At 45.5% G+C, this 25,812-nt stretch overlaps 2 protein-coding genes across 2 annotated transcripts in view; both read right to left on the bottom strand.

The window, feature by feature from the left end:
* The window catches only part of LOC122945559, a 55,868-nt gene extending 38,002 nt beyond the window's left edge, over positions 1-17,866 (bottom strand). Inside the window, exons 1-6 of the mRNA XM_044304623.1 lie at positions 17,776-17,866; positions 4,133-4,198; positions 3,809-3,877; positions 2,764-3,396; positions 866-1,084; positions 492-661 (exon numbers count right to left, since the gene is read on the bottom strand). Of these exons, the coding sequence (XP_044160558.1) occupies positions 492-661; positions 866-1,084; positions 2,764-3,396; positions 3,809-3,877; positions 4,133-4,198; positions 17,776-17,866 (1,248 nt within the window). The remainder of the gene's footprint in view (positions 1-491; positions 662-865; positions 1,085-2,763; positions 3,397-3,808; positions 3,878-4,132; positions 4,199-17,775) is intronic.
* Positions 17,867-21,889: 4,023 nt separating this feature from the next.
* LOC122944926 (serine protease 33-like) lies at positions 21,890-24,395 on the bottom strand. Its single transcript, XM_044303662.1, has 4 exons — positions 24,027-24,395; positions 23,644-23,918; positions 22,706-22,875; positions 21,890-22,369 (listed from the first exon to the last, which is right to left on the bottom strand). Exons 1-4 carry the CDS (start codon positions 24,179-24,181, stop codon positions 22,064-22,066), a joined length of 906 nt encoding a protein of 301 aa, XP_044159597.1. The 5' UTR covers positions 24,182-24,395; the 3' UTR covers positions 21,890-22,063.
* Positions 24,396-25,812: the final 1,417 nt, after the last annotated feature.

The following is a 25,812-nucleotide window of genomic DNA, read 5'->3' as shown; positions in this document are numbered from 1 at the left end:
TACAGCTGGTAGAACCTGGGCATCTCCTGTATATAATTATATATGTACAGCTGGTATAACTTGGGCATCTCCTGTATATAATTATATATGTACAGCTGGTATAACCTGGGTATCTCCTGTATATAATTATATATGTACAGCTGGTATAACCTGGGCATCTCCTGTATATAATTATATATGTACAGCTGGTATAACCTGGGCATCTCCTGTATATAATTATATATGTACAGCTGGTATAACCTGGGCATCTCCTGTATATAATTATATATGTACAGCTGGTATAACCTGGGCATCTCCTGTATATAATTATATATGTACAGCTGGTAGAACCTGGGCATCTCCTCCTGTATATAATTATATATGTATAGCTGGTATAACCTGGGTATCTCCTGTATATAATTATATACGTACAGCTGGTATAACCTGGGCATCTACTAGTATCTGTATCTAAGCACATCAGAACAGTTTGGATGCGGCCGATGAGGACTTACCTGGCAGGAATCCTTCTTGCCCTCCTGGTATCCGGCACAGATCATGTCGTCTTGTACAACGCTCATGGCAGCGGTGATGTTGTAGGCAGCTTTGAACATGTGGTCACATGCGGAGGAGTTGATAAGAGGAAGTTCCACTTCTTGCAGGATATACGGGAGGGCCAGGCTTACTGGAAAAAAACAGACATGAACCCTCCGGTCTTCATATCATTTTCTACTGAAGAATCTCTGACTGAAGGCCGGTGGAAACCACACTGTGATGGTGGGAGCCGGGAGCTCACCGCCTTCACCCTGTGCCCGAGGGAGCACTCTGGTCTCTTGTACATGACTGTGGTGTCCACACCTCATCTCTGATCAGTGGTCGGATAACTTACCTCCTTCCATAATATTCCCCCAGCCGGTTACCCAGCACATCATTCCGTCTGGGAATAGCTGGTCGGGGTCGGGGAGGCAGATTGGCTGAATGTAGTTATTAAAAGTCACAGGACGCTCCAGTTCCAATAACGCCAGGTCTCCGCTGCTCCCGTCTCCGCTGTATATCGGGTGCATGATGGTGGTTTTCACTGGCACAATGACCCTCGTGGGACTTGTTCCTGTCAGGGTGAGCACGCCCAGCATCACGGAAAATGTTCCACTCCTGATAATCACAGTGAGAAGAAAGGATAAGACAATTAATACCCGTTATAGCAGCGACAGATACCACTGCGCAATACGAGAGACAAACATGGCCGACAACTATCGATCCTAAACGTCTGCAAACAACAAGGTGCAAAGGGGAGTTCTGACCTCCGATCTATGAGGGTCCTGACCCAGGAGGCAGAAGGGGTTGTGTAGGAGCCATGGAAAACATTGACTGAGCCATTCACCCCGGGGGTGATGTATGATGGCGGAGGTGTCACATCCCCCTCGGGGGTCATGGGGTGGAGGAGGCAATGGAGAAGTAGAAAAGCGGTAAGAGCGGTAAGTCTGACTGAAGAACATCCCGGGGAACAGGTGCAGCCAGGGGCGGACTGGGAATGTAAAGTGGCCCTAGAAAAAAAAGTGGCCCCATGTTGTAATTGGGTCTATACTGACAAAAGGCGGGGCAACACAATTAGGCGGGTAAGCAATACTGTAGTGCAGCACAAAATACCACCCAACAGACCCAAATACCGCAGTGCAGAACAAAATATTACCGCCTTCATAACAGTATGAAACTGCATCATCGTCCTTCAGACGGCAATACAGTGGCCGTTACTGCTTGATGCTCTTATATTAATTAATGCTGAGAGCATCAGATCTCTATGTACATGGCTGGTGGCCAAGATGAGGGCTTGGATGGCCCCCCTGGGCATTGGCCCACCAGGAAATTTCCCTGTAGGATCTATAGCCAGCCCGCCATGGAGTGCAGCATGGGAGGATCATCAGGAGGATGGTGGACACAGATGAAGACAGAGCTCCTCCCTCACAGGACAGTCACTGCCGTCCTCCGCTGTCCTATAATATACTGTATTATGTTTGAGGTCAAGAAGAACATCCTGGAGAACAGGTGCAGCATGGGAGGATCATCAGGAGGGTGGTGGATACAGACGAAGGCTGAGCTCCTCCCTCACAGGACAGTCACTGCCGTCCTCCGCTGTCCTATAATATACTGTATTATGTTTGAGGTCAGTCTAAGAAGAACATCCTGGAGAACAGGTGCAGCACGTGAGGAGATCGGAGGAGAATGGAGGGTGGTGGACGGAGCTGAAGGGAGAGCTCCTGCCTCAGAGGACATTCATGTCCACTAATCTATAATATACTGTATTATGTCAGTGAATAGCGATCAACATTCCTATGATACAACAGAAGGACCCAACTTGAGCAGAGATTATAAGAAACGTGAAAGTCTGCGAAGAATCGGTAATGATGCAGGTAATTGAGAGATCCTTCATGTAACCAGGATGCTTCATGTTCTGTAATACTAACGACACCAACACAGGGGGGCCCTGTCTGCGAAGGGTTTTCAATATATTACAACTCGTAGCCTAACTAGGCTTTAGCACCACTCTTCTCCCAGGCACTAAAACTCAACCTTTAATACATTTGTTAAAATAATGACATAGGGCGCAGGCATGGGGGGCACGGCCTTCCCGAGGAGGGGGTGCACGGCCTTCCTGTGGTGGGGGGGCACGGCCTTCCCGAGGCGGGGGGGCACGGCCTTCCCGAGGCGGGGGTGCACGGCCTCCCCGAGGCGGAGGGGCACGGCCTCCCCGAGGCGGGGGTGCACGGCCTTCCCGAGGCGGGGGGGCACGGCCTTTCCGAGGAGGAGGTGCACGGCCTTTCCGAGGCGGAGGGGCACGGCCTTCCCGAGGCGGGGGGGGCACGGCCTCCCCGAGGCGGGGGTGCACGGCCTCCCCGAGGCGGAGGGGCACGGCCTCTCCGAGCCGGGAGTGCACGGCCTTCCCGAGGCGGGGGGGCACGGCCTTTCCGAGGAGGAGGTGCACGGCCTTCCCGAGGCGGGGGGGCACGGCCTTCCCGAGGAGGGGGTGCACGGCCTTCCCGAGGCGGGGGTGCACGGCCTTCCCGAGGAGGGGGTGCACGGCCTTCCCGAGGCGGGGGTGCGCGGCCTTCCCGAGGCGGAGGGGCACGGCCTTTCCGAGGAGGAGGTGCACGGCCTTACCGAGGCGGGGGGGCACGGCCTTCCCGAGGAGGGGGTGCACGGCCTTCCCGAGGAAGGGGTGCACGGCCTTCCCGAGGCGGGGGTGCACGGCCTTCCCGAGGCGGGGGTGCACGGCCTTCCCGAGGCGGGGGTGCACGGCCTTCCCGAGGCGGGGGTGCACGGCCTTCCCGAGGCTGGGGTGCACGGCCTTCCCGAGGTGGGGGGGCACGGCCTTCCCGAGGCAGGGGGGCACGGCCTTCCCGAGGCGGGGGGGGCACGGCCTTCCTGAGGCCACACTGTCCTGATCAGTGCACTAACAGTACGTTGATTCCCGCAGCCATGTGCTACTGCAGAATGATTCCTGCGCGGCCTCCACTGTATACAGCTCAGCGCTGGATCCGATTACTGCTCATATAATCACTGACCGCGGTGTCGAGAAGCTAACACCTAACACCTGCCCCGCCCCCGCCCTTTGTTAGCACCGGATTGTACACAGCTCTTAGGGATCGGATAGTTTTAACCTTATAAGTTCCGCTCACATTTCCTCATTAGGGTCACGTTTTAGCGTCTGGGACGAGAGCGGCCATAAGCCCAGTTAGGCTGCGTGTCATAATGTTCCATCGCACACATATATCAGGGGGGCACAGGTGGCGCGATATCGCTCGGCGTGCTCGCACGTGTAGCGGGGATTACTCACGCCTGTCGCTTCGCACGTCTTCTATCCTCATTGCTTCCGCGTTTTCTTCGTGTCTGTAAGCTATCTGAACTGCAAAGACAAAGTTATCAGGTCATGGTGAGCGGGCGCAGGCTGAGCTCTGCTACATCTGTTCTATTTCCCAATGGAATGCAGACACCGATGTACGGTCCATACAGGACATATAGGAAAAATCATTCCCTCACCCCATACAATGCGCAGCAGTGACCACCCAGCTCCTGGAGATAAGGGACCCGCCACACAGATGATTGTTATCAGAGACCACGCTGACCTGCCACGGCCACTTCCCCAGAAGAGAGTTCTTACCACCTACAACACGCTGGGAGAAGGAAGGCTGGCCGCATTCTACAGGGGAAGAAGAAACATCAGATACTGCAGACATTAGAGAGATAGAGAGATAGAGATAGATAGATGGATAGATAGATAGATAGATAGATAGATAGATATTAGATAGATAGATGGATACAATATGAGATAGATAGATAGATAGATAGATAGATAGATAGATAGGAGATAGATAGATAGATAGATAGATAGATAGGAGATAGATAGATAGATAGATAATAGATAGATAGATAGATAGATAGATGGATAGATATGAGATAGATAGATACTGTAGATGGATAGATAGATAGATAGATAGATAGATGGATAGATAGAGTATGAGATGGATAGATAGATAGATAGATGGATAGATAGATAGATAGATGGATAGATAGAGTATGAGATGGATAGATAGATAGATAGATAGATAGATAGATAGATAGATAGATAGATAGATAGATGGATAGATAGAGTATGAGATGGATAGATAGATAGATGGATAGATAGATAGATAGATGGATAGATAGATAGATAGATCAGATAGATAGAGTATGAGATGGATGGACAGACAGACACATTGTAGATACCTGCCGCTGTTCTGTTCACCAGATCTGCATTAGAAGAGAAGTCATAGGTTAGGTCCAGATTCACATTCACTGTAGGCAGCAGAGCTCGCAGTCTCCCATTAGGCCTGGTTCACATCTGCGGTTTTGTCTCCGACAGTCGGATCCTGGTGGAGGAACAGACTGCCGGAGTTTACCACATCCAGCGCAGCCGGATACCCTTGCGTACCGCCAAATCCCCATTTACTGAAATAGGATCAGACGGTTACCTTCAGCCTAACAAAAAATGCTGAATGAAGTATTTTTGTCCGGCCGAAGGCCGCCATGTACGCCGGATACGGTGAATTCCGGCAGTCTGTTTCCCTGACAGAACAGACTGCCGGAATTAAGGACGCAGATGTGAACCCAGCCTTAGGCTTATTTTAGGATAATGTAGAACTTTTGTTTCGGTGTCTGCATTTATTCAGGGTTCTGGTCTGGGTTCTATTTGAGGGGTTTGGTCTGGGGTCTGTATTTATTGAGGGTTCTGGTGAGGGTTCTGGTCTGGGGTCTGTATTTATTTAAGGGTCTGGTCTGGGGTCTATTTGAGGGGTTTGGACTGGGGTCTGTATTTATTTAAGGGTCTGGTTTGGTATTTGTATTTATTCAGTCACCTGGTCGGGTGTCGGTATTTATTCAGGGGTCTGGTCTGATGTCTGCATCTACTTAGGGGTCTAGTCTGAGGACTGTACTTATTCAAGGGTCTGGTCTGGGGTCTGTATTTATTTAAGGGTCTGGTCTGAGAACTGTTTTTATTAAGGGGTGTGGACTGGAGGCTGTATTTAGGGGTCTAGGGTCTGGTCTTGGGTCTGCATTTATTCAGGGGCCTGGTTTTATTCAGGTGTCTGGTCTGGAATCAGTGTTTATTCAGGGTTCTGGTCTGGCGTCTGTATTTATTCAGGGGTCTGGTCTAGAATCGGTGTTTATTCAGGGTTCTGGTCTGGGGTCTGTATTTATTCAGGGGTCTGGTCTGGAATCAGTGTTTATTTAGGGTTCTGGTCTGGGGTCTGTATTTATTCAGGGTTCTGGTCTGGGGTCTGTATTTATTCAGGGGTCTGGTCTGGAATCAGTGTTTATTTAGGGTTCTGGTCTGGGGTCTGTATTTATTCAGGGGTCTGGTCTGGGGTCTGTGTTTATTCAGGGTTCTGGTCTGCGGTCTGTATTTATTCAGGGTTCTGGTCTGCGGTCTGTATTTATTCAGGGTTCTAGTCTGTGGTCTGTATTTATTCAGGGTTCTGGTCTGTATTTATTCAGGGGTCTGGAATCTGTGTTTATTCAGGGTTCTGGTCTGGGGTCTGTATTTATTCAGGGGTCTGGTCTGGAATCAGTGTTTATTCAGGGTTCTGGTCTGGGGTCAGTATTTATTCAGGGTTCTGGTCTGGGGTCTGTATTTATTCAGGGGTCTGGAATCGGTGTTTATTCAGGGTTCTGGTCTGGGGTCTGTATTTATTCAGGGGTCTGGAATCGGTGTTTATTCAGTGTTCTGGTCTGGGGTCTGTATTTATTCAGGGGTCTGGTCTGGAGTCTGTATTTATTCAGGGATCTGGAATCAGTGTTTATTAAGGGTTCTGGTCTGGGGTCTGTATTTATTCAGGGGTCTGGTCTGGAGTCTGCATTTACTCAGGGGTCTGGAATCAGTGTTTATTCAGGGGTCTGGCCTGGAGTCTGTATTTATTCAGGGATCTGGAATCTGTGTTTATTCAGGGTTCTGGTCTGGGGTCTGTATTTATTCAGGGGTCTGGCCTGGAGTCTGTATTTATTCAGGGATCTGGAATCTGTGTTTATTCAGGGTTCTGGTCTGGGGTCTGTATTTATTCAGGGGTTTGGTCTGGAGTCTGCATTTATTCAGGGGTCTGGAATCAGTGTTTATTCAGGGGTCTGGTCTGGGGTCTGTATTTATTCAGGGGTCTGGTCTGGAATCGGTGTTTATTCAGGGTTCTGGTCTGAAATCAGTGTTTATTCAGGGTTCTAGTCTGGGGTCTGTGTTTATTCCGGGATCTGATCTGGGGTCTGTATTTATTCAGGGTTCTGTCTGGGGTCTGTATTTATTCAGGGGTCTGTATTTATTAGGGGTCTGGTCTGTGGTCTGTATTTATTCAGGGGTCTGGTCTGGGGTCTGTATTTATTCAGGGGTCTGGTCTGGAATCGGTGTTTATTTAGGGTTCTGGTCTGGGGTCTGTATTTATTCAGGGGTCTGGTCTGGAATCAGTGTTTATTCAGGGTTCTGGTCTGGGGTCTGTATTTATTGCAGGGTTTGGAATGGCATCTGCATTTAGGGATCTGGAGCCTGAATTTATGAAGGAGGTCTCTGTATTTTTGGGGTGTATCTTGATGTTATAGGTTGGGAACAGGTCCTATATAAATAACTGGGAGGTCCATAATAAATACTGTGATGTCCTCTATGCAATTTTTGGAATATCTCTGAATATCTCGGAACACTGACCTCTTCTCGATATCCAAGTGATCTGGGACCTTTCCATCACTTACACTCACTGACGTCATGATGCTATTTATGGGGGACTCGGACACCTGCCCTATTCTCCAGACTTGTCATAGGTGGCGGCTTCTTACTGAAAAGGCTGCTAACCAGAGACAATGGCTTTCCAGTGAAGAGCGGAACGTTCTCCCCAGGTTATGAGCCTCAGTATTGTTCTACAGAACAAGTGATCTGGGAATAGAAGCTTCTATAGAAGCTGCAGAAATATCTGACTGCAAACACCCACAAATCAGGGGAAGAATAAACATGGAGAAGATACAACAATATTTTCCAAGATACCTACAATCGTCCCAGAACCTGAGGATCTGCTACAGACCAGCGTCCTCAGAATATTCTGGTCATATTTTTATTATAAATCATTAGGTCACTTCTCCTTATGTCCAATGACCAGAAAATAACCAAAATCCAGCAAAGAATGTCACATCACAGCAATTACAGATATCTCATGATCAGATCTGTTTTATTACTAATTTATAAACCAAGGGGGATAAAGAACCTATCCCATGAGCTGACAGTCTACAAATTAAATTGGGTTTTCATGGACACTACAGTCAAAATCTAAAATCTCAGGACTTAACAGCCCCCCACACACTCTGCTGCCAGAAAAATGTCCCCGTACTTAACGATTAGGACCCGGGACAAGGTCTGAATTCTGTATTTAAGTGTAAGAACTGATTTGTTGGGTTTCAGTAGAAGACATTTCTGCCATCTCTAAGCCCTGTAATGGGATGCCCCTAAGATGACTATCAGTCTGTGATTGGACCGTACAAGCTGTGATCAAGATGGATCTGACCAATAACATTCTCAATGTGTATAGGTTATTATTTCCACGTGATGTCCTTGGTCAGTGTGTCAAAACTCATCTGCAACCCCAAATAACAAAATCCAAACGAGTCTACTTACGTAGGAACAGGACAAACATCGGCAAGTGAAGCTGCAAAAGTAGGGGGTTCATAGCATCCAGGACCAAAACACTTATGAAGAGTATAAAATGGCACCTGTGTACATAAGAACATAGTCACAGACACGTCTGGTTCATATGACTATCCTGCCGTGATGATCCAGAAGAAGGAAACAACCCCCATGAGGCAGTTGCTGTTTTTAGGGGAACAGTTCTTGCAGATGCCAAATAATTATAAACAGAATAATTTGCTGAATGAATGACCTGATCTCCAGAACCTGTAAAATGATATGAATTCAAACCTTCTATGATACAGAAATAAGTGATATAGAGGAGATACCTGTGTATGGAGAGGAGTGATGTAGAGGAGATACCTGTGTATGGAGACGAGTGATGTAGAGGAGATATCTGTGTGGAGATAAGTGATGTAGAGGAGATATCTGTGTGGAGATAAGTGATGTAGAGGAGATATCTGTGTGGAGATAAGTGATGTGGTGGAGATATCTGTGTGGAGATAAGTGATGTGGTGGAGATATCTGTGTGGAGATAAGTGATGTAGAGGAGATATCTATGTGTGAAGACAAGTGATATAGAGGGGATATCTGTCTGGAGACAAGTGATGTAGAGGAGATATCTATGTGTGGAGACAAGTGATATAGAGGAGATATCTGTGTGGAGATAAGTGATGTAGAGGAGATATCTATGTGTAGAGACAAGTGATATAGAGGAGATATCTGTGTGGAGATAAGTGATGTAGAGGAGATATCTATGTGTAGAGACAAGTGATGTAGAGGCGATATATATATATATATATATATATATATATATATGTGGAGATAAGTGATGTAGAGTAGATATCTGGGTGGAGACAAGTGATGTGGAGGAGATATCTATGTGTGGAGATAAGTGATGTAGAGGAGATATCTATGTGTGGAGACAATTTATGCAGAGAAAATACCTGTGTGTGAAGATAAGTGATGTAGAGGAGATATCAATGTGTGGAGACAAGTGATGTAGAGGAGATATCTATGTGTGGAGACAAGTGATGTAGAGGATATATCTGTGTGGAGATAAGTGATGTAGAGGAGATATCTGTGTGGAGATAAGTGATGTAGAGGAGATATCTATGTGTGAAGACAAGTGATATAGAGGGGATATCTGTCTGGAGACAAGTGATGTAGAGGAGATATCTGTCTGGAGACAAGTAATGTAGAGGAGATATCTATGTGTGGAGACAAGTGATATAGAGGAGATATCTGTGTGGAGATAAGTGATGTAGAGGAGATATCTATGTGTAGAGACAAGTGATGTAGAGGCGATATATATATATATATATATATATATATATATATATATATGGAGATAAGTGATGTAGAGTAGATATCTGGGTGGAGACAAGTGATGTGGAGGAGATATCTATGTGTGGAGATAAGTGATGTAGAGGAGATATCTATGTGTGGAGACAATTTATGCAGAGAAAATACCTGTGTGTGAAGATAAGTGATGTAGAGGAGATATCAATGTGTGGAGACAAGTGATGTAGAGGAGATATCTTTGTGTGGAGACAAGTGATGTAGAGGATATATCTGTGTGGAGATAAGTGATGTAGAGGAGATATCTGTGTGGAGATTAGTTATGTAGAGGAGATATCTGTGTGTGGAGATAAGTGATGTAGAGGAGATATCTGTGTGTGGAGATAAGTGATATAGAGGAGATATCTGTGTGCAAATAAGTGATGTAGAGGAGATATCTGTGCGGAGATAAGTGATGTAGAGGAGATATCTGTTTGCAGAAAAGTGATGTAGAGGAGATATCTATGTGTGGAGATAAGTGATGCAGAGGAGATATCTATGTGTGGAGATAAGTGATGCAGAGGAGATATCTATGTGTGGAGACAAGTGATGTAGAGGAGATATCTATGTGTGGAGATAAGTGATGCAGAGGAGATATCTATGTGTGGAGATAAGTGATGCAGAGGAGATATCTATGTGTGGAGACACATGGAGTGCAGATACATGGAGTGTAGATACTGGTGTGACATGTGAATAGATGTATTGGAGGTACTGGTGTGACATGTGGATAGAGATACTGGTGTTGAATTAAATAGATGTACTGGGTGTACCGTTGTGGCATGTAGGTAGGCGTATTTCAGTGTGACATGTGGGTAGATGTACTGGAGGTACTGGTGTGATGTTTGGGTAGATGTACTAGAGGTACTGGTGTGATGTTTGGGTAGATGTACTGGAGGTACTGGTGTGAGATGTGGGTAGATGTACTGTAGGTACTGGTCTGATATGAGGGTCGATGTACTGGTGTTTAGTGGTGGAAGTGATGATATCCTGGTGTGAAGAGCAGTGAGAAGGAGGAAAAGTGGAAGTAATAACAAAGTAGATGCTGCATCAAGGTCCATGTCTGTGGAGAGAGGGAACCTCTTACCTCTGTCCTCTAGTTAGATTGAGATGTAGCAGAGTCTTCCCATCACAGATAAATACTACAATCCTGGCTATTAGTGATAATTGAGACACGTAGACAGAGCAGGTCCAGCTTCTAAGTCATTAACAACAGGTTGTCCTCCATCCCCCTAATCATAGTACTTCCCACCAAGATGTGTGGCAGCTCTGCTAATAGAGGATTAGGTTACCTGCAGAGCTCGTCCTCACATGTAACTTTAGATCTGGCCATGAGATTATTATGGTTTGATCCTCTGAGTCCTGTTACTGGCGTCCAGAATGTCTGGATAATTATCATTACTTCTTGGCACAGTAATGAGCAGGATCTCCAGATGAACCTCAGTCATCAGAGGGTCTGAACTCCAATCTGAGACTGTCATCTCTGTCACAAAGGCTGGATGATAACTTTGGCGCACCTTCAGACTGTCTGGGATAGGTTTATACCCCTTACTGATGGGTTTACTTTGTGCCAATATCTTGTGTCTATTTTTGCATCTTAAGCCCCTTTTCCACAAAGCCACTCTTCCTAGTTTCATGGTGTAAAGTCTGGACAATTGCAGATTTTTTGCACCAAATACACTTGAACTTCTGCACGTTTTGATAGATAAATTGTTTTTTCACTTATGTATGTAGAAAGGGGTGACCCTCTGAAATCGTCCCTTGTGGTGGCCCCATGCTCTGTATTTTGAGGTGCCCCACCCTGGAGGTTGATGATTAGTACTGTAGTATTGTAGAAAGTGTTCAGCTCACCATCAGTAGATCCACCTCCAGCGTCATATAATCCACTGCGCTCGGAACAACACTATATTCACAGCTTTAATATACGTAAGAAATAGTTTTTTTACAATGGAGAATTTGTGGAGATCTGGTTTGAAAAATTTATTTCCAAAAAGCATATGTAAATTTTATGTTTTGCCCCCAACCTTCACCTATTACGCCGGTTTCACATCACCGTTTATTTTTCCGTTCTTCTGATCCAAAATAAAGAGCAAACAGACCCAGTATTTGAAGCATCCGTTCTGCTCAGTTATGAACATTTGGCTTCTGTTTAGCCATTTCCATCTGAGATTTGTTATTTTAGAGCTGCATGCAGGACTTTTTTTCCGTCTAAAAAATAACGGAACAGAAATAGAACGGAAAAATAAACTATGATGTGAGGTCTGGTCACTTCTTCTATGACCGTCACCCTGAAGGAATTCAGATGGCCCTGGTGTTCCTCCACAAGATGCTGGTTTCTTGTGGTTGAGTTGTGTATGTGACACATATACACTGCCTGTCCAAAAAAAAAAAGTTGCCACCTGGATGTAACTAAGCAGATAGTTCTGAGCCTCCTATTGGATAATTACTGCCGGGCGATTATCTTTCAGCTGCCAACAAGTTATTTTACCCCAACTGGTGCAATGAGTTGCTTCTCATTTCTTAAACAATCATCTCGAAAGACACATCTCGTGGTCGTGGAAAAGATGTTAGTCTGTTTGAGAAGGGTCAAATCATTGGCATGCATCAAGCAGAGAAAGCATCTAAGGAGATTGCAGAAACTACTAAAATTGGGTTAAGAACTGTCCAACGCATTATTAATAACTGGAAGGATAGTGGGGACCCATCGTATTCGAGGAAGAAATGTGGCGGGGAAAAAAATCCTGAATGATGGTGATCGGTGATCACTTAAACGTTTGGTGAAATCAAATCGAAGAAAAAAAACAGTAGAACTCAGGGCCATGTTTAATAGTGAAAGTAAGAGCATTTCCACACACACAATGCAAGGGGAACTCGAGGGATTGGGATTGAACAGCTGTGTAGCCGTAAGAAAACCAATAATCAGTGAGGCAAACCAGAAAAATAGGCTTTGATTTGCTAGGAAGAAAAAGATTGGACTCTGGAGCAATGGAAGAAGGTGATGTGGTCTGATGAGTCCAGAGTTACCCTGTTCCAGAGTGATGGGCGCATCAGGGTAAGAAGAGAGGCAGATGAAGTGATGCCCCCATCATGCCGAGTGCCTCCTGTACCAGCCTGTGGGGGCAGTGCTATGATCTGGGGTTGCCGCAGTTGGTCAGGTCTAGGTTCAGCAACAGTATGTGCTCCAAGAATGAGGTCAGCGACCACCTGAACATACTGAGTGACCAGGTTATTCCATGAATGGACTCTTTCTTCCCTGATGGCACGGGCATATTCCAAGATGACAATGCCAGGATTCATCGGGCTCAAATTGTGAAAGAGCGGTTCAGGGAGCATGAGACATAATTTTCACACATGGATTGGCCACGACAGAGTCCAGACCTTAACCTCATTGAGAATCTTTGGGATGTGCTGGAGAAGGCTTCGCGCAGCGGTCAGACTCTGCCATCATCAATGCAAGATCTTGGTGAAAAATGAATGCAACACTGGATGGAAATAAATCTTGTAACATTGCGAATGCATGCCGGAATCAAAGCTAAAGGCTTTTTTTTGGTGGCGTCTTTTTTTTGGGGACAGGCAGTGTACGTTTCCCTCTGCGTCCTCCTTCCGATCTGCGTGTATGTCCTACGGGTTGTGACACGTGTGGCATTCAGTTATGTCAATGACGTGTGTTGTGTCACATGAATGCCCTAAACTGATGTTGCCTTTGTGCAGATGTTAATGTTTCAGTCATGTGTTCACACATATGGCACCTGTTTTCACCACATTTGTAACGGCCAATTGGTTTTAACCAGTTTAAATACATTTTTGCCGTGTATAAGCTGGGAGACACCAGACTGCCTGAGGGTCATGCTCTTTTGGCAATAAAATTACATCCTGGTTGTGAGATGATGGATCTTCATCCAAGGTGGGAGATGTTTCCCTGATACAGGTGACAAAAAGACAGAAATGGAATACAGATCAAGATGATTATAAAAAAGGAGATATACAGTACAGACCAAAAGTTTGGACACACCTTCTCATTCAAAAAATTTTCTTTATTTTCATGACTATGAAAATTGTAGATTCACACTGAAGGCATCAAAACTATGAATTAACACATGTGGAAATATATACATAACAAAAAAGTGTGAAACAACTGAAAATATGTCATATTCTAGGTTCTTCAAAGTAGCCACCTTTTGCTTTGATTACTGCTTTGCACACTCTTGGCATTCTCTTGATGAGCTTCAAGAGGTAGTCACCTGAAATGGTCTTCCAACAGTCTTGAAGGAGTTCCCAGAGATGCTTAGCACTTGTTGGCCCTTTTGCCTTCACTCTGCGGTCCAGCTCACCCCAAACCATCTCGATTGGGTTCAGGTCCGGTGACTGTGGAGGCCAGGTCATCTGGCGCAGCACCCCATCACTCTCCTTCATGGTCAAATAGCCCTTACACAGCCTGGAGGTGTGTTTGGGGTCATTGTCCTGTTGAAAAATAAATGATGGTCCAACTAAACGCACACCGGATGGAATAGCATGCCGCTGCAAGATGCTGTGGTAGCCATGCTGGTTCAGTATGCCTTGGTCTTCCTTTCCTGGGGCGGTCCGCATGTGAGCCAGTTTCTTTGTAGCGCTTGATGGTTTTTGCGACTGCACTTGGGGACACTTTCAAAGTTTTCCCAATTTTTAGGACTGACTGACCTTCATTTCTTAAAGTAATGATGGCCACTCGTTTTTCTTTACTTAGCTGCTTTTTTCTTGCCATAATACAAATTCTAACAGTCTATTCAGTAGGACTATCAGCTGTGTATCCACCTGACTTCTCCACAGCGCAACTGATGGTCCCAACCCCATTTAAAGGCAAGAAATCCCACTTATTAAACCTGACAGGGCACACCTGTGAAGTGAAGACCATTTCAGGTGACTACCTCTGGAAGCTCATCAAGAGAATGCCAAGAGTGTGCAAAGCAGTAATCAAAGCAAAAGGTGGCTACTGTGAAGAACCTAGAATATGACATATTTTCAGTTGTTTCACACTTTTTTGTTATGTATATAATTCCACATGTGTTAATTCATAGTTTTGATGCCTTCAGTATAAATCTACAATTTTCATAGTCATAAAAATAAAGAAAACTCTTTGAATGAGAAGATGTGCCCAAACTTTTGGTCTGTACTGTATATAAAATAACATCTTCATATAGGAATAAGAATACCAGGAATGTGCGACGACAGAAAATGCAGAGAACAAAGGGAAACCACATTAATTTAACAGATACAGAATCATCTAGAGAACATAGCGAGGAACATATTTTCTTAGGAAGAAGAGAAGAAGGGAATACAAGGAGAGGCGGACAGAAACATCAATGCCGGCACTGGGAATACATCGGGAGACAGTAGGAGAGTAACACGATCGAAGAAACCGGGGAACGGGACAAAATATGGACACATCATTGGTGGTAAATATATCATCTTATGAAGTAACAAATGAGGAGATGCTCCTTTTAAGTAAGGGACTAAATTTCTGCCCGGAGGCAGAAGTGGACTGGTTTCAGGTGGAAGTGGATTTGTATAACTTTTTTAGACGTTTAAAACTAAAAATATATTTCAGTGAACAACAACAACCTAAATTAGATGAGATCAGAGAAATACGGGATATCAATAATGTGAAAATATGATTGAAGAATGGCCGTTGTCAGGATAGGATGTACAGTAACTAAAGAGCCGCTATGCAGTGTAGTTTCTTCCGGTCATGTGATTAAGTCATGTGATTCACGTGACCGGAGTGGGCGGAACTAGAGAAGGACCACACGCGATGACACGAGTTAGTTGAGAAGGCAGACGTCAATGATAACGTAGCGGCGCATCTGCAGTTTGAGGAAGAAGACGCCAAATATACCATGCGAGGTGTAAGAGTAATGTGCGCACTATATAGACGGATCTCACAGCCTGGGATCGGTGGTAAGAAATAGAGTGAGACATTAATTTGGAGACAGGAGTTGTCTGTTGAGTGATGTGTTTTTTAACGTGAAGGGGGCCGTATTTATTATTCATTTTAGGTGGAGTTAAGATTGACCAATTGTTGGAATTCGTTGACTATATATGTTCACTATTGGTATGCATTCCTGAGCTTGATAAAGACCTAACAGGTCGAAACGTCTCTGTGTCGGTGAAATAAAGGAGATAATTTCTATTTTCAGATAAGGAGTTACCTGGTCTTTCGAACTCAGTCACGTGTAAACTGCTTTCACTGATTTGTATGACAGATATAAAAACAATATCAAATTATGGTGGGAAATGAAATCACTAGAGAGCTATGTGGAGCATAAAATCCTGCCCAAGGGATTACGCATCCCCATCTCCCCTGCTCCGCGCACACGGTCACCAGGCCTGTTGGCACAGTGGGAACAAGTATTGACTAATAGTTCACTAAAAACTTAGGAGTTAACTTTTGGAGGAAGAAAAGTCTTTCTTTCAAAAATCATCAGTAAGACTAAAAGAATTGATTGATCTGGCTGTGTCCTTTAAGGCGGACCCTGACTTTAATAAAAGAGAGTCATCACTACAAACTGCAGTAGAAAGGTTTCAGGGCCTTATTAAAGAACGCAAACACGGACAATTCAATAAAGACCTGTCACGGCCATGGTCGTGACTCCTGAACCGCATGCGGTTGCCTGCGGTTTTGGTTTGGTTGTTCAACCACAGGTGAGGGCCGCTAGTGTGTTGCCTCACTTGTGGTTGCCGCTGGCAACATGTTTGGTTTTGTCGCAGTATAGGTGCTAGGCAGCTTGCTGCAGTGTGCATGCTGTTGCACCTAGCAACCTCTCTGTTAGGTGTGTGTGTATGTTATGCACTTTGTATTTCTGGTGTGCACTAGATGTTAGGTGTGCACTGTGACTCTTCCCTTCACTGTGGCTGCCCGTGGCAACGTTTGGATTGGATGTGTACATGTGGTGGCAGTGTCTCGGCCTTCTGGCTGACTCCCAGGACATGGTTGCCACCCATGTCGTTGCCGGCGGTAACAGCTGCAGTGTGATGTGCATTTGGACCCTTCCCCTTTAAGTGGTTTCACTCCCCTGTTAGTGTTGGAAGGGTTAATTCCCTCTCCTGTGTGTGTCTGTGTGGGTGTGGCCACTTTGGGCTATAAAGCCTATTTGGAGATCTGAAGCTGAGGGGTTCTTCAGCCATGCTTTGCTGGAGACACCCTCCTGGTAATTCCATCTGCCAGTGGGGGCCACCCTTGTGGTCATAAACAAATTGTTATGTATTGTTTATACACGATGTTATGAGGATGTGTTTGTGTGTCATGTCTATTCTTTGCAGCGTATGGTTTCCTGGCGTCCTGTGTAGTGTGTGTGCTCTGTCTATTGTGTTTGTGGACAGCAGCACTGATACTTGGGTCCCAGGCTCTGTGTCTGTGGCAGTTAGGTGTTAGTACTAGTTGCACTTACCTGCCATTGCCATATGACTGTTTCTGTTTCCCCTGTCTTTATAGTTTGGCCATCTTTAGACTCCTATTTCTCCATGTCCAGGAGGAACAGGTAGTCTACCCAGCTCCTAGCTTAGGGACCTGCGGAGGGAGAGTAGGGACCCGAGGTTCCAGAGCATGAGCCCTCCTACCTTCAAGGTCGGCTCATGTCGCTAGGAGTTAGGGTCAGATTAGGGAAGCAATAGGAGGTGACCTGCTCCCTAATTCTGTGGTTCTGGCCAAGTCGTGACAACCATCTTCTCTCATCGCACGGCTGAGGGTTTTCCCCATCCTCAGTCGTGACAAGACCTTAAGGACTTCAAAGAGAATAGGACATATCAACTAGATAGCAAACCACCTCCTCCTCTGAGTCTGAGATATCGTCCTCTGAAGAGGAATTTTTGGATTCAGAACCCTCAAATTTTTGAGGTAGAACCAATTATAGATGTACTCAAAGGGGCGGTGGTAGAGGACGATTTAATAATAGAAGATGGCCAAGGGGAGGAGGGGGCTGATCATCGTCTCCTTCTTCCATATCTTCTTCCTCTTTTACTACCTCCACGCCCAGCGCTCGGGGGGATTTTTTAGCCAAAGGCACTCCCTATCAGCTACGGGGACGCACGAGGGTAGGGGAGAAATAGAAGGAAGGGATGAATTGCAAATTATTAATCTCTCCTCTAGGACCCTTAGCAACATCGAAAGTAATCTGTTGAAGAAGGGACTATCATTTGTCCCCATAACTAAATTTGACTCCTTTACATGGGTTAAAGACCTCCATTTATTCTCTCGTAAATTGAAATGGCATAAAATTCCTGAAATGCAATAAGAAACTTACCTGTGAATGACTCAGCATTCAGGATAGTCAATATGCAGATCTTAAAATATTCATGGACCTTCTGGAGGAAGGAACACACAAACTGGAACATGTGCCCTTTTCGAACTTCCGTCCAAAAAGTACAAAACTTCCACCTCCCATGAATTATGATCACATAGATATCTTTTAATATACATTACTCCATTGGGAGAGCCACCATCTTACAAATCTAAAAAAAGGGATACCTCGAGGCCAATATTTACGAATGAAGAGAAATTGTTCAAATGCAGAGAGTTTTTACGGTGAATCTAGGAGGCAAGGGGGTATCCCCAGCAGGTCCTTAGAAATGCCTTCTAGTATGCCGAGTCACGGGAACGGAATACTCTATTGGTCCTGAAGGAAGCTGATCCCAAGGGGGGGGGGTCATTAGGATTATGTCCACCTTTGCTGAGAGTCGGAGGGTGAGGAACATACTTGAGAAGTATTGGCCAATACTTCGGATGGATCTTGGTGTGGCTGATGTTCTATTACCTCATCCAAGCATCACATTTACGCTGGGTTCAAACGCGCTGTAAAACGCTCAACACATGAAAACCAATGCTTCCCTATGGCCCTGGTTCACACTTGAGCGTTTTACAGCGCGTTTGAACACGCTGAAAAACGCCCTACGCTCAAAAAAAATTCTTGAGCTTCTTTGGGGCGTTTTGTCGCGCGTTCCCGTACATAGACTTTTGGGAACACGCGACAATGGGCGTTCGCTTGTCTCTGTGTGCGCGATTGTAAACGCCGGTACAATCGCGCATACAGAGCGCTCCTTTCAAAACACTCAGGTGTGAACCCAGTGTAAGACCCGGTAGATGTTTACGTGACCGGTTGGTCCACAGTCACTTCTCACGCCCGGTTCCAATTGGGACATGGTTGGACAGGAAACCATTGGCCATTTTCCACTGTGGAACATGCTCGGCCTGTCGCTATATTAGGAACTCAAAGGTCAATGTTTGCTCAGCCACAAGTTTAAGTTACACTATTAGGGACTTTATTAATTGTAGGAGCAAAGGGGTAGTTTACCTCTGTCAATGCTCCTGTCCCATGGACTATGTGGGGAAAACATTTAGAGAACTTTTTCGCCATGTCCTGGAACATATAAATAACATCAAGAAAAAGAACAATACTCCGGTGGCTAATCATATGTGGGAATGTCACAATGGAGACCTTGGATCATTATCTTTCTTGGCACTAGAAATGATAAGGCCTTCCCCTAGGAAAGGTTACTGGGACCAGAGAATCCTCCAAAAAGAGTGGATCTACAGGTTCTGGCCTCAGTCACCTGGTGGACTTAATGAGAAACTTACGTTTTCCTGTTATATTTGATGGTTTGCCCCTTTTCTGTATTTTATAAGCTTCACCTCCTTCTGTGACAGGAATTTAGATTGACGCAGGAAGCGTCAATCTTGTGGTATTCGTATATTTGACGGTTAAGTATGTATTTTGCGTAGTGCTGTATTTTGCCTGGGGAGAATTCTCCTATTGCAATCACTAGATCAATTGTATTTGCGTAATCCTCCCTGTAGATTGTGTTCTGGTCCGGTTATGTATTTAGCTGTACCAAGTAAGCACAATAGAATGTGCACCTATAATTATATCTAAACCGGTGTGCTAGTATCCCTCTTCCCTAGATTACCCTACTATTGCATTTCTCCTTATCCCCCCCCCCCCCATCACATATTACTAGGGTGGGTATATTGGTGAGGGAACACAGATCATATGCCCTGCATATCTCCAGGGTTATGGTGAGCACACTGAGACTGTATCACCTGGTGAGCTTATCTTTCTGCTAGGCTTGCGTTCCACGATCGCGGCGCGTGGAACTCACAGCCATCTTGGTTCTCACATGACCATGCGTTCCACGGTAGTTTTAGGTGGAACGCACGGCCATCTTCCCTGGCGGAAGAGATCGGTTGGAGAGACGCGCCTCTAGGTGTGGCCAAGGACACACGGCGTCCTGTTCAATCTGGTCAGATTAGAAAGAGGAGATGTTTAGGAGATCGCTGCCCAATAACAGAGGTGATCAGCGATCATGTGACTAATGGGGACGGAGCTGCATGAGAAGTTGACGAATCCGATCGCAGCCCGCCCAGTATTCCATTGTTTAAATGGGAGTCCATTTTCCTGGCAAGAGGGAGCTGTGATTTTGCCCCCTGGAGCCCCCCAGCCGTGTATCCTGCATCTGTGAGAGGATTGGACAACACGCCATCTATCTGAATCAGCAAAGTTGCCTTATACTATCAGAAAGTGTTGCTAATATTACTGAATGGGTGATGGACTGATATCGCGTGTATGCATACGTCCACACATTGCTATGACAGAGGCTGCGTTCCTCAGCCTGGTCACAGATGCACATCTGTCCGGGGAGCTCCAGTTTGTTTGTTTTGTATATTGCAACCTAGTGCCATACTGATACCGGCAGTCCCCTGATGAACCTTTATTATTTTTAAGGGGAAACGCGTTGGAACAATTTAAAGTTGTGTCAGAATAGTGATATGGCTATTTGGGATATTGTTTGCTGTGTCAGAAAGTGATAGGGCTTATTAAGGACAGGTCAGTCTAGGAGCATGGACGGGGTGCACCGACCATCAAGGGGCATCTCCGGGCTGAGCAGTTTTCACAAGGGCAAAAATTGGGACAGCAAGATTTTGATCAATTTTGCTTTGATCTACACACGATTATCCCTACTCTTGCTACTGTACGCTATATTACCAGTCTCTGGGTCATCCTATGAGTTTGTAGGCTAGGAACTTGGACAGAGTGCACTTACCGTTCAGGTGCATCTCTGGGCTCAGCAGTTGTCTATGGGACGGATTTACTTTACAATTTCTGTCCTTGGCTGCATAATTTTGTCCAGATTCCACTGACCGCCCATTGTTTCGTTTTTCGTACTACGATTATCAGGATCCTGTTTGGATTAAATATTTTATCTCATTTGTGTAGATTAAAGGTTAAGTTTTAGAAGTTGCCCTTAGTGATAACAGTTTTTGGAATAGCAACTTTCATTTGGAACATTTTGTGTATTCAGTGATAGTGATGAAGCAGATCTCACGACAGCAGGAAACACATGACGAGAACCAGTGCTTTGTGCCTCCCAAGAAGTTGACGGTTTCCACTTTTACTCACGAATATGTCACAGATTTCAGTGGAACAAAAATAACGTGTTGATTTTTACATTTGGGGGAGTGGAAGTGGGTTTCATACCAGAGAGAGGAACGTGACAGGAGAGGACTTGTTTACCTGTGGAACTGTAAGGCGAGGGCTTGTTTATCTATGGGAATGTTGGTGAACAGTAGACCAGATACTGTAGGACCTGGACAGGCACTGGTGGGCTGGAGGATCCAGTGATTTGTTTCCACCTGTAGATGAGCACACATGCATTGAAGGAAGCAGTATGGTGGCACAGTGTTCATTTTAGGACATGGTCAGATATCATAGTTAAGTATAAGAATAATGCCAGTGTGACCCCTGACCCTGACTCTGACCCCTGACCCTGATACCTGATCCTCTTACTAGTCAGCGGCAGTATCGCAATGACTTTTAGGTTCATTGTACTTTTAATAAGCTCAATCACATAGATGAAGAAAATCCTTTGGTTTGCTGTCTGAAGTTATAGCTCAGTGGTTTAGATGGTTCCCTCACATAGAGTGTCAGTCTTTACAAAAAATTTTTTACATTTTATTAAGCCCTAGCAAAGGGACAAATTTGAGTGATATGTGACCCTGATGTCTGACTCTTCTCTTCTGACTAGTCAGCGTCAGCATTGGAATGACTTTTAGATTCATTGTACTTTTAATCTTTTCTAGGGCTCAATAAAATGTTATTTAAAAAAAAAAAAAAGACTGACAGGGGTTTTGAACCCAAGAACACTGCATGTAAGGCATGCAGATAGTGAACATCAACCCCCACACACACAAGAACATCATCTACTCAACAGATCCCTGGACAGGGGGTTCCTTACAGGGAGAGCTATTGAGATCAGCATTTCTAACTCAGATATTTTGTTCCCTCAATTAACACTTCAAGATGGCAGTGCATGAGTTCAATACACGAGGTCAATACACGAGGTCAGTGCAGGTACTGTGTTACCTTTATTGGAGCAGATTACAGGTAAATCCAGTAGATAGTAAGGCAGGAGACTTTCAACCAGCTGAGGGCATGTGATTTATTGAGATCATTGCTGGTAGAGGGGTCTTCTTGGCTCTTGCGCCCTGCTCCTCAGGTGTGAAGGAGTCCTCCATATATCCAGCATGACCAGTAGACCTCAGTAAGTGATGAGTAGAGACAAGATGGACCAGACTAGAAATACATACAAGGTCTCTCCGATTTTGCTGCCGGTTGAGGTGGGGGTGGACAGGTAAGCCTGTTTATTGACCACGTTGGTGAAGGTGACATTCTTAGTATTCTGTTCTGAGTCTTGAGCGTTCGTATTAATCCAATCCACAAAATGAGTCACCTTGGTGTAGACTCCAGGACGGTTCCGCACGCCACATCCTACTCCCCAACTCACCAGCCCAGCCAAGAACCATTGTCCTTTCTCAGAACAAACCAAGGGGCCTCCAGAGTCACCCTGGATGGTGGAGGGATAAACAAGATTACTAGATTATTCAATAGTGATATCAGTGAGCCACACAGGTGTAGGTAGGGCTGATGGCCTGTATGGACAACTGCCATTCTTTGCTATGCTTCATGTCTCACCTAGTCCTGACCACCCCCCAAACATTGCCACCAGTGGGGTTTTGGGATCTTCATTCCCACAGGGACTATGACATAATCCCTTTGGTAGGATCAACCCCATTTTTGCTGTGACAATGTCTGTAGACTTTGGACTGTCTGGTGGTGTCCCTTTATGGAACCAAACCATATATCATCCTATAATGGATGGGACTGATTTGAGGGCACTTACCTGACACGAGTCGTAGCCACCTGCTTTGTATCCCGCACATATTTTGTCATCCAAGATGATTGGAGTTGAGGGACTGGTGCTAGACTGAATGTGATAGAGCTCGTCGCAGGTCTTGGTATCAATCAGAGGCAACTGCACTTCCTGTAGAGTCCGGGGGCTCGGAAGATTCACTAGAAGAGAAGATGTCACACACTGAATAACAGCTCCTCCTGGGTATTGTTCCTCCTTGTGGAGAGCTCCAGAACTGACCTAAGGAGTCTTCCAGGCAATGCAACCTGGGAAAAGGTGTTTGCAGATTAGCTCTCATCCAAGAGAAAGAAGCCTTTATCTGCAGTGCTACCTAGTGGAGGCTGCCCCCCCTGCAGTCAATGTCCGACCCTTTAACAGGCCTTGCTTCATGATTAGGGGTATTAGCCAAACTGTGAGCCTGTCCCATCGTTCTGCTTGTGCTAGCTCTGGTCTCCCCACTCTCCAGCCGACAGCCCATGGTTTCTTATTTGTCGGCGGACATATTTACACAGAGCAATGATCCGGAGATTTAGTGGTTTGTGACTTATCAAATGGCTCCCTGAGATAGACGGGTCATCTGCATGCCATGGTTCTTCCCCCAGCTGGCACCCAGGGGGTATATCATGGCTACAATTGCATCTCTTAGTGCAGCTTTATAGGGGCACCTTTGGCGGCTGTACTCACGTTTGGGCATCCAACTGATTTTTAGCTCAGTTCATGATCGGATCATATGTGGACACACCACTGATGCAGCCAGATCTGGTCACAGGAGTCCAGGGTGACCAATGGGGCCAGCCATCACTAACACATGGAACATACATGTCACACATAGGACACGTCACGCATATCACTGTAATATGTGTACTGTATATGTGCGCTCCTTGCACAGGGGCCCTTTGCTCTCGCCCTCTAATTGTTTGAATACCTACCAAAATACCGAATGTTTCCCCAGCCGGTCACCCAACACATGAGGCCCATAGGGAAGACTACATTGGTTGTCGGGAGGCAGACGGGGAGGATGTAGGGCGTGAAGGTCACGTTGTCTACCAGCTGGATGAGGGAGATGTCACCCGTGAAATCCTTATTGTTGTATCCAAGGTTCTTTACGATTCTCTTCACCTGCACAGAGATTTCTCGAGAAGCATTTGGCAGAGAGATTTGATGGGCCCCAAGATGGACGGTGAGCGAGGAGGTCATCACGTCACTAGAATACGGCAGACAATGCAATTGTAAGGAGAAGAACTGACGATTCACAGCAATCGCCCATAAAAAACCAGCCATGACTTTGAAAATAGAGGGGAAGGGCTCTCACCTTTCTATACAGTGAGCCGCCGACACCACCCACGACTGACTGATGAGAGACCCGCCGCAGAAGTGAAATCCATTCCGTCGCAAGCTCACCTGCCACGGCCACTCACCGGCCAGCGCACTTTGCCCCCCCATGATCCGGGTGGAGACCTGAGGCATGCCACACTCTATAGAGGGAAGAGAAGAGAGAGGATTATGGGTAATCACAGGACATCAGCACAGAGAGAAACACTCTACACACGGGGAGGAGACCGACCCCAAAGAGGAATACAGCAGAAAAATAATAAAAATACAAAGCGATGAAACAACCCTGAACCCAAAGACAAAAGAAGAGCGAGAAGAACAACGGAGGAGGAGGAAGATTAGAAAGTCTCCCCTGTGTATAAGACACATGCAAAACATCTGATATCACATGTCCCAACATGATGGTCACAAGTGAAAGAGAAATCTAAAAACTATCTACAAAGCTATGATAAATACACCCCTCCCCCAAATAAGCAGTAGGGATAAATGTAGACAACACTGACATCTAGTGGTCACATGGGACTGCTACAGGTTCACAAGTGCAGCAAATGCTAAAAAAACTTAAAATTGGAGAAGATGAATTTACTGTACACATTACTGAGTTACATCCTGTATTACACTCCAGAGCTGCACTCACTATTCTGCTGGTGCAGTCACTGTGTACATACAACTTATCTGTACTGATCCTGAGTTAAATCCTGTATTATACTCCAGAGCTGCACTCACTATCTGCTGGTGCAGTCACTGTGTACATACATTACTTATCCTGTACTGATCCTGAGTTACACCCTGTATTATACTCCAGAGCTGCACTCACTATTCTGCTGGTGCAGTCACTGTGTGCATACATTACTTATCCTGTACTGATCCTGAGTTACATCCTGTATTATACTCCAGAGCTGCACTCACTATTCTGCTGGTGCAGTCACTGTGTACATACATTACTTATCCTGTACTGATCCTGAGTTACACCTGTATTATACTCCAGAGCTGCACTCACTATTCTGCTGGTGCAGTCACTGTGTGCATACATTACTTATCCTGTACTGATCCTGAGTTACATCCTGTATTATACTCCAGAGCTGCACTCACTATTCTGCTGGTGCAGTCACTGTGTACATACATTACTTATCCTGTACTGATCCTGAGTTACATCCTGTATTATACTCCAGAGCTGCACTCACTATTCTGCTGGTGCAGTCACTGTGTACATACATTACTTATCCTGTACTGATCCTGAGTTACATCCTGTATTATACTCCAGAGCTGCACTCACTATTCTGCTGGAGTACTCACTGTGTACATACATTACTTATCCTGTACTGATCCTGAGTTACATCCTGTATTATACTCCAGAGCTGCACTCACTATTCTGCTGGTGCAGTCACCGTGTACATACATTACTCATCCTGTACTGATCCTGAGTTACATCCTGTATTATACTCCAGAGCTGCACTCACTATTCTGCTGGTGGAGTCACTGTGTATATACAATACTTATCCTGTACTGATCCTGAGTTACATCCTGTATTATACTCCAGAGCTGCACTCACTATTCTGCTGGTGCAGTCACTGTGTACATACATTACTAATCCTGTACTGATCCTGAGTTACATCATGTATTATACTCCAGAGCTGTACTCACTATTCTGCTTAGTGGTGGCCTCTCTTCCCCCTGCCTCTCTTAGTGGTGACTTCTCTTCCTCCTGCCTCTCTTAGTGGTCACCTCTCTTCCTCCTGCCTCTCTTAGTGGTCACCTCTCTTCCT

This window comes from Bufo gargarizans, chromosome 8 (genome assembly GCF_014858855.1).
Source record: "Bufo gargarizans isolate SCDJY-AF-19 chromosome 8, ASM1485885v1, whole genome shotgun sequence".
NCBI lineage: Eukaryota > Metazoa > Chordata > Amphibia > Anura > Bufonidae > Bufo > Bufo gargarizans.
The sequence above is the reverse complement of the archived record's forward strand: the minus strand, read 5'-3'. Positions and strand labels throughout refer to the sequence as shown.

Excerpts from the sequence above, each read along its gene's own strand:
- LOC122944926 (XM_044303662.1), bottom strand. The coding sequence starts at position 24,181 with ATGCCTCAGGTCTCCACCCGGATCATGGGGGGGCAAAGTGCGCTGGCC. Across the intron at positions 23,919-24,026 it reads GCGGCTCACTGTATAGAAAG|TGACGTGATGACCTCCTCGC; the intron begins GTGAGAGCCCTT and ends GCCGTATTCTAG. Across the intron at positions 22,876-23,643 it reads GGGAAACATTCGGTATTTTG|TGAATCTTCCGAGCCCCCGG; the intron begins GTAGGTATTCAA and ends CTTCTCTTCTAG.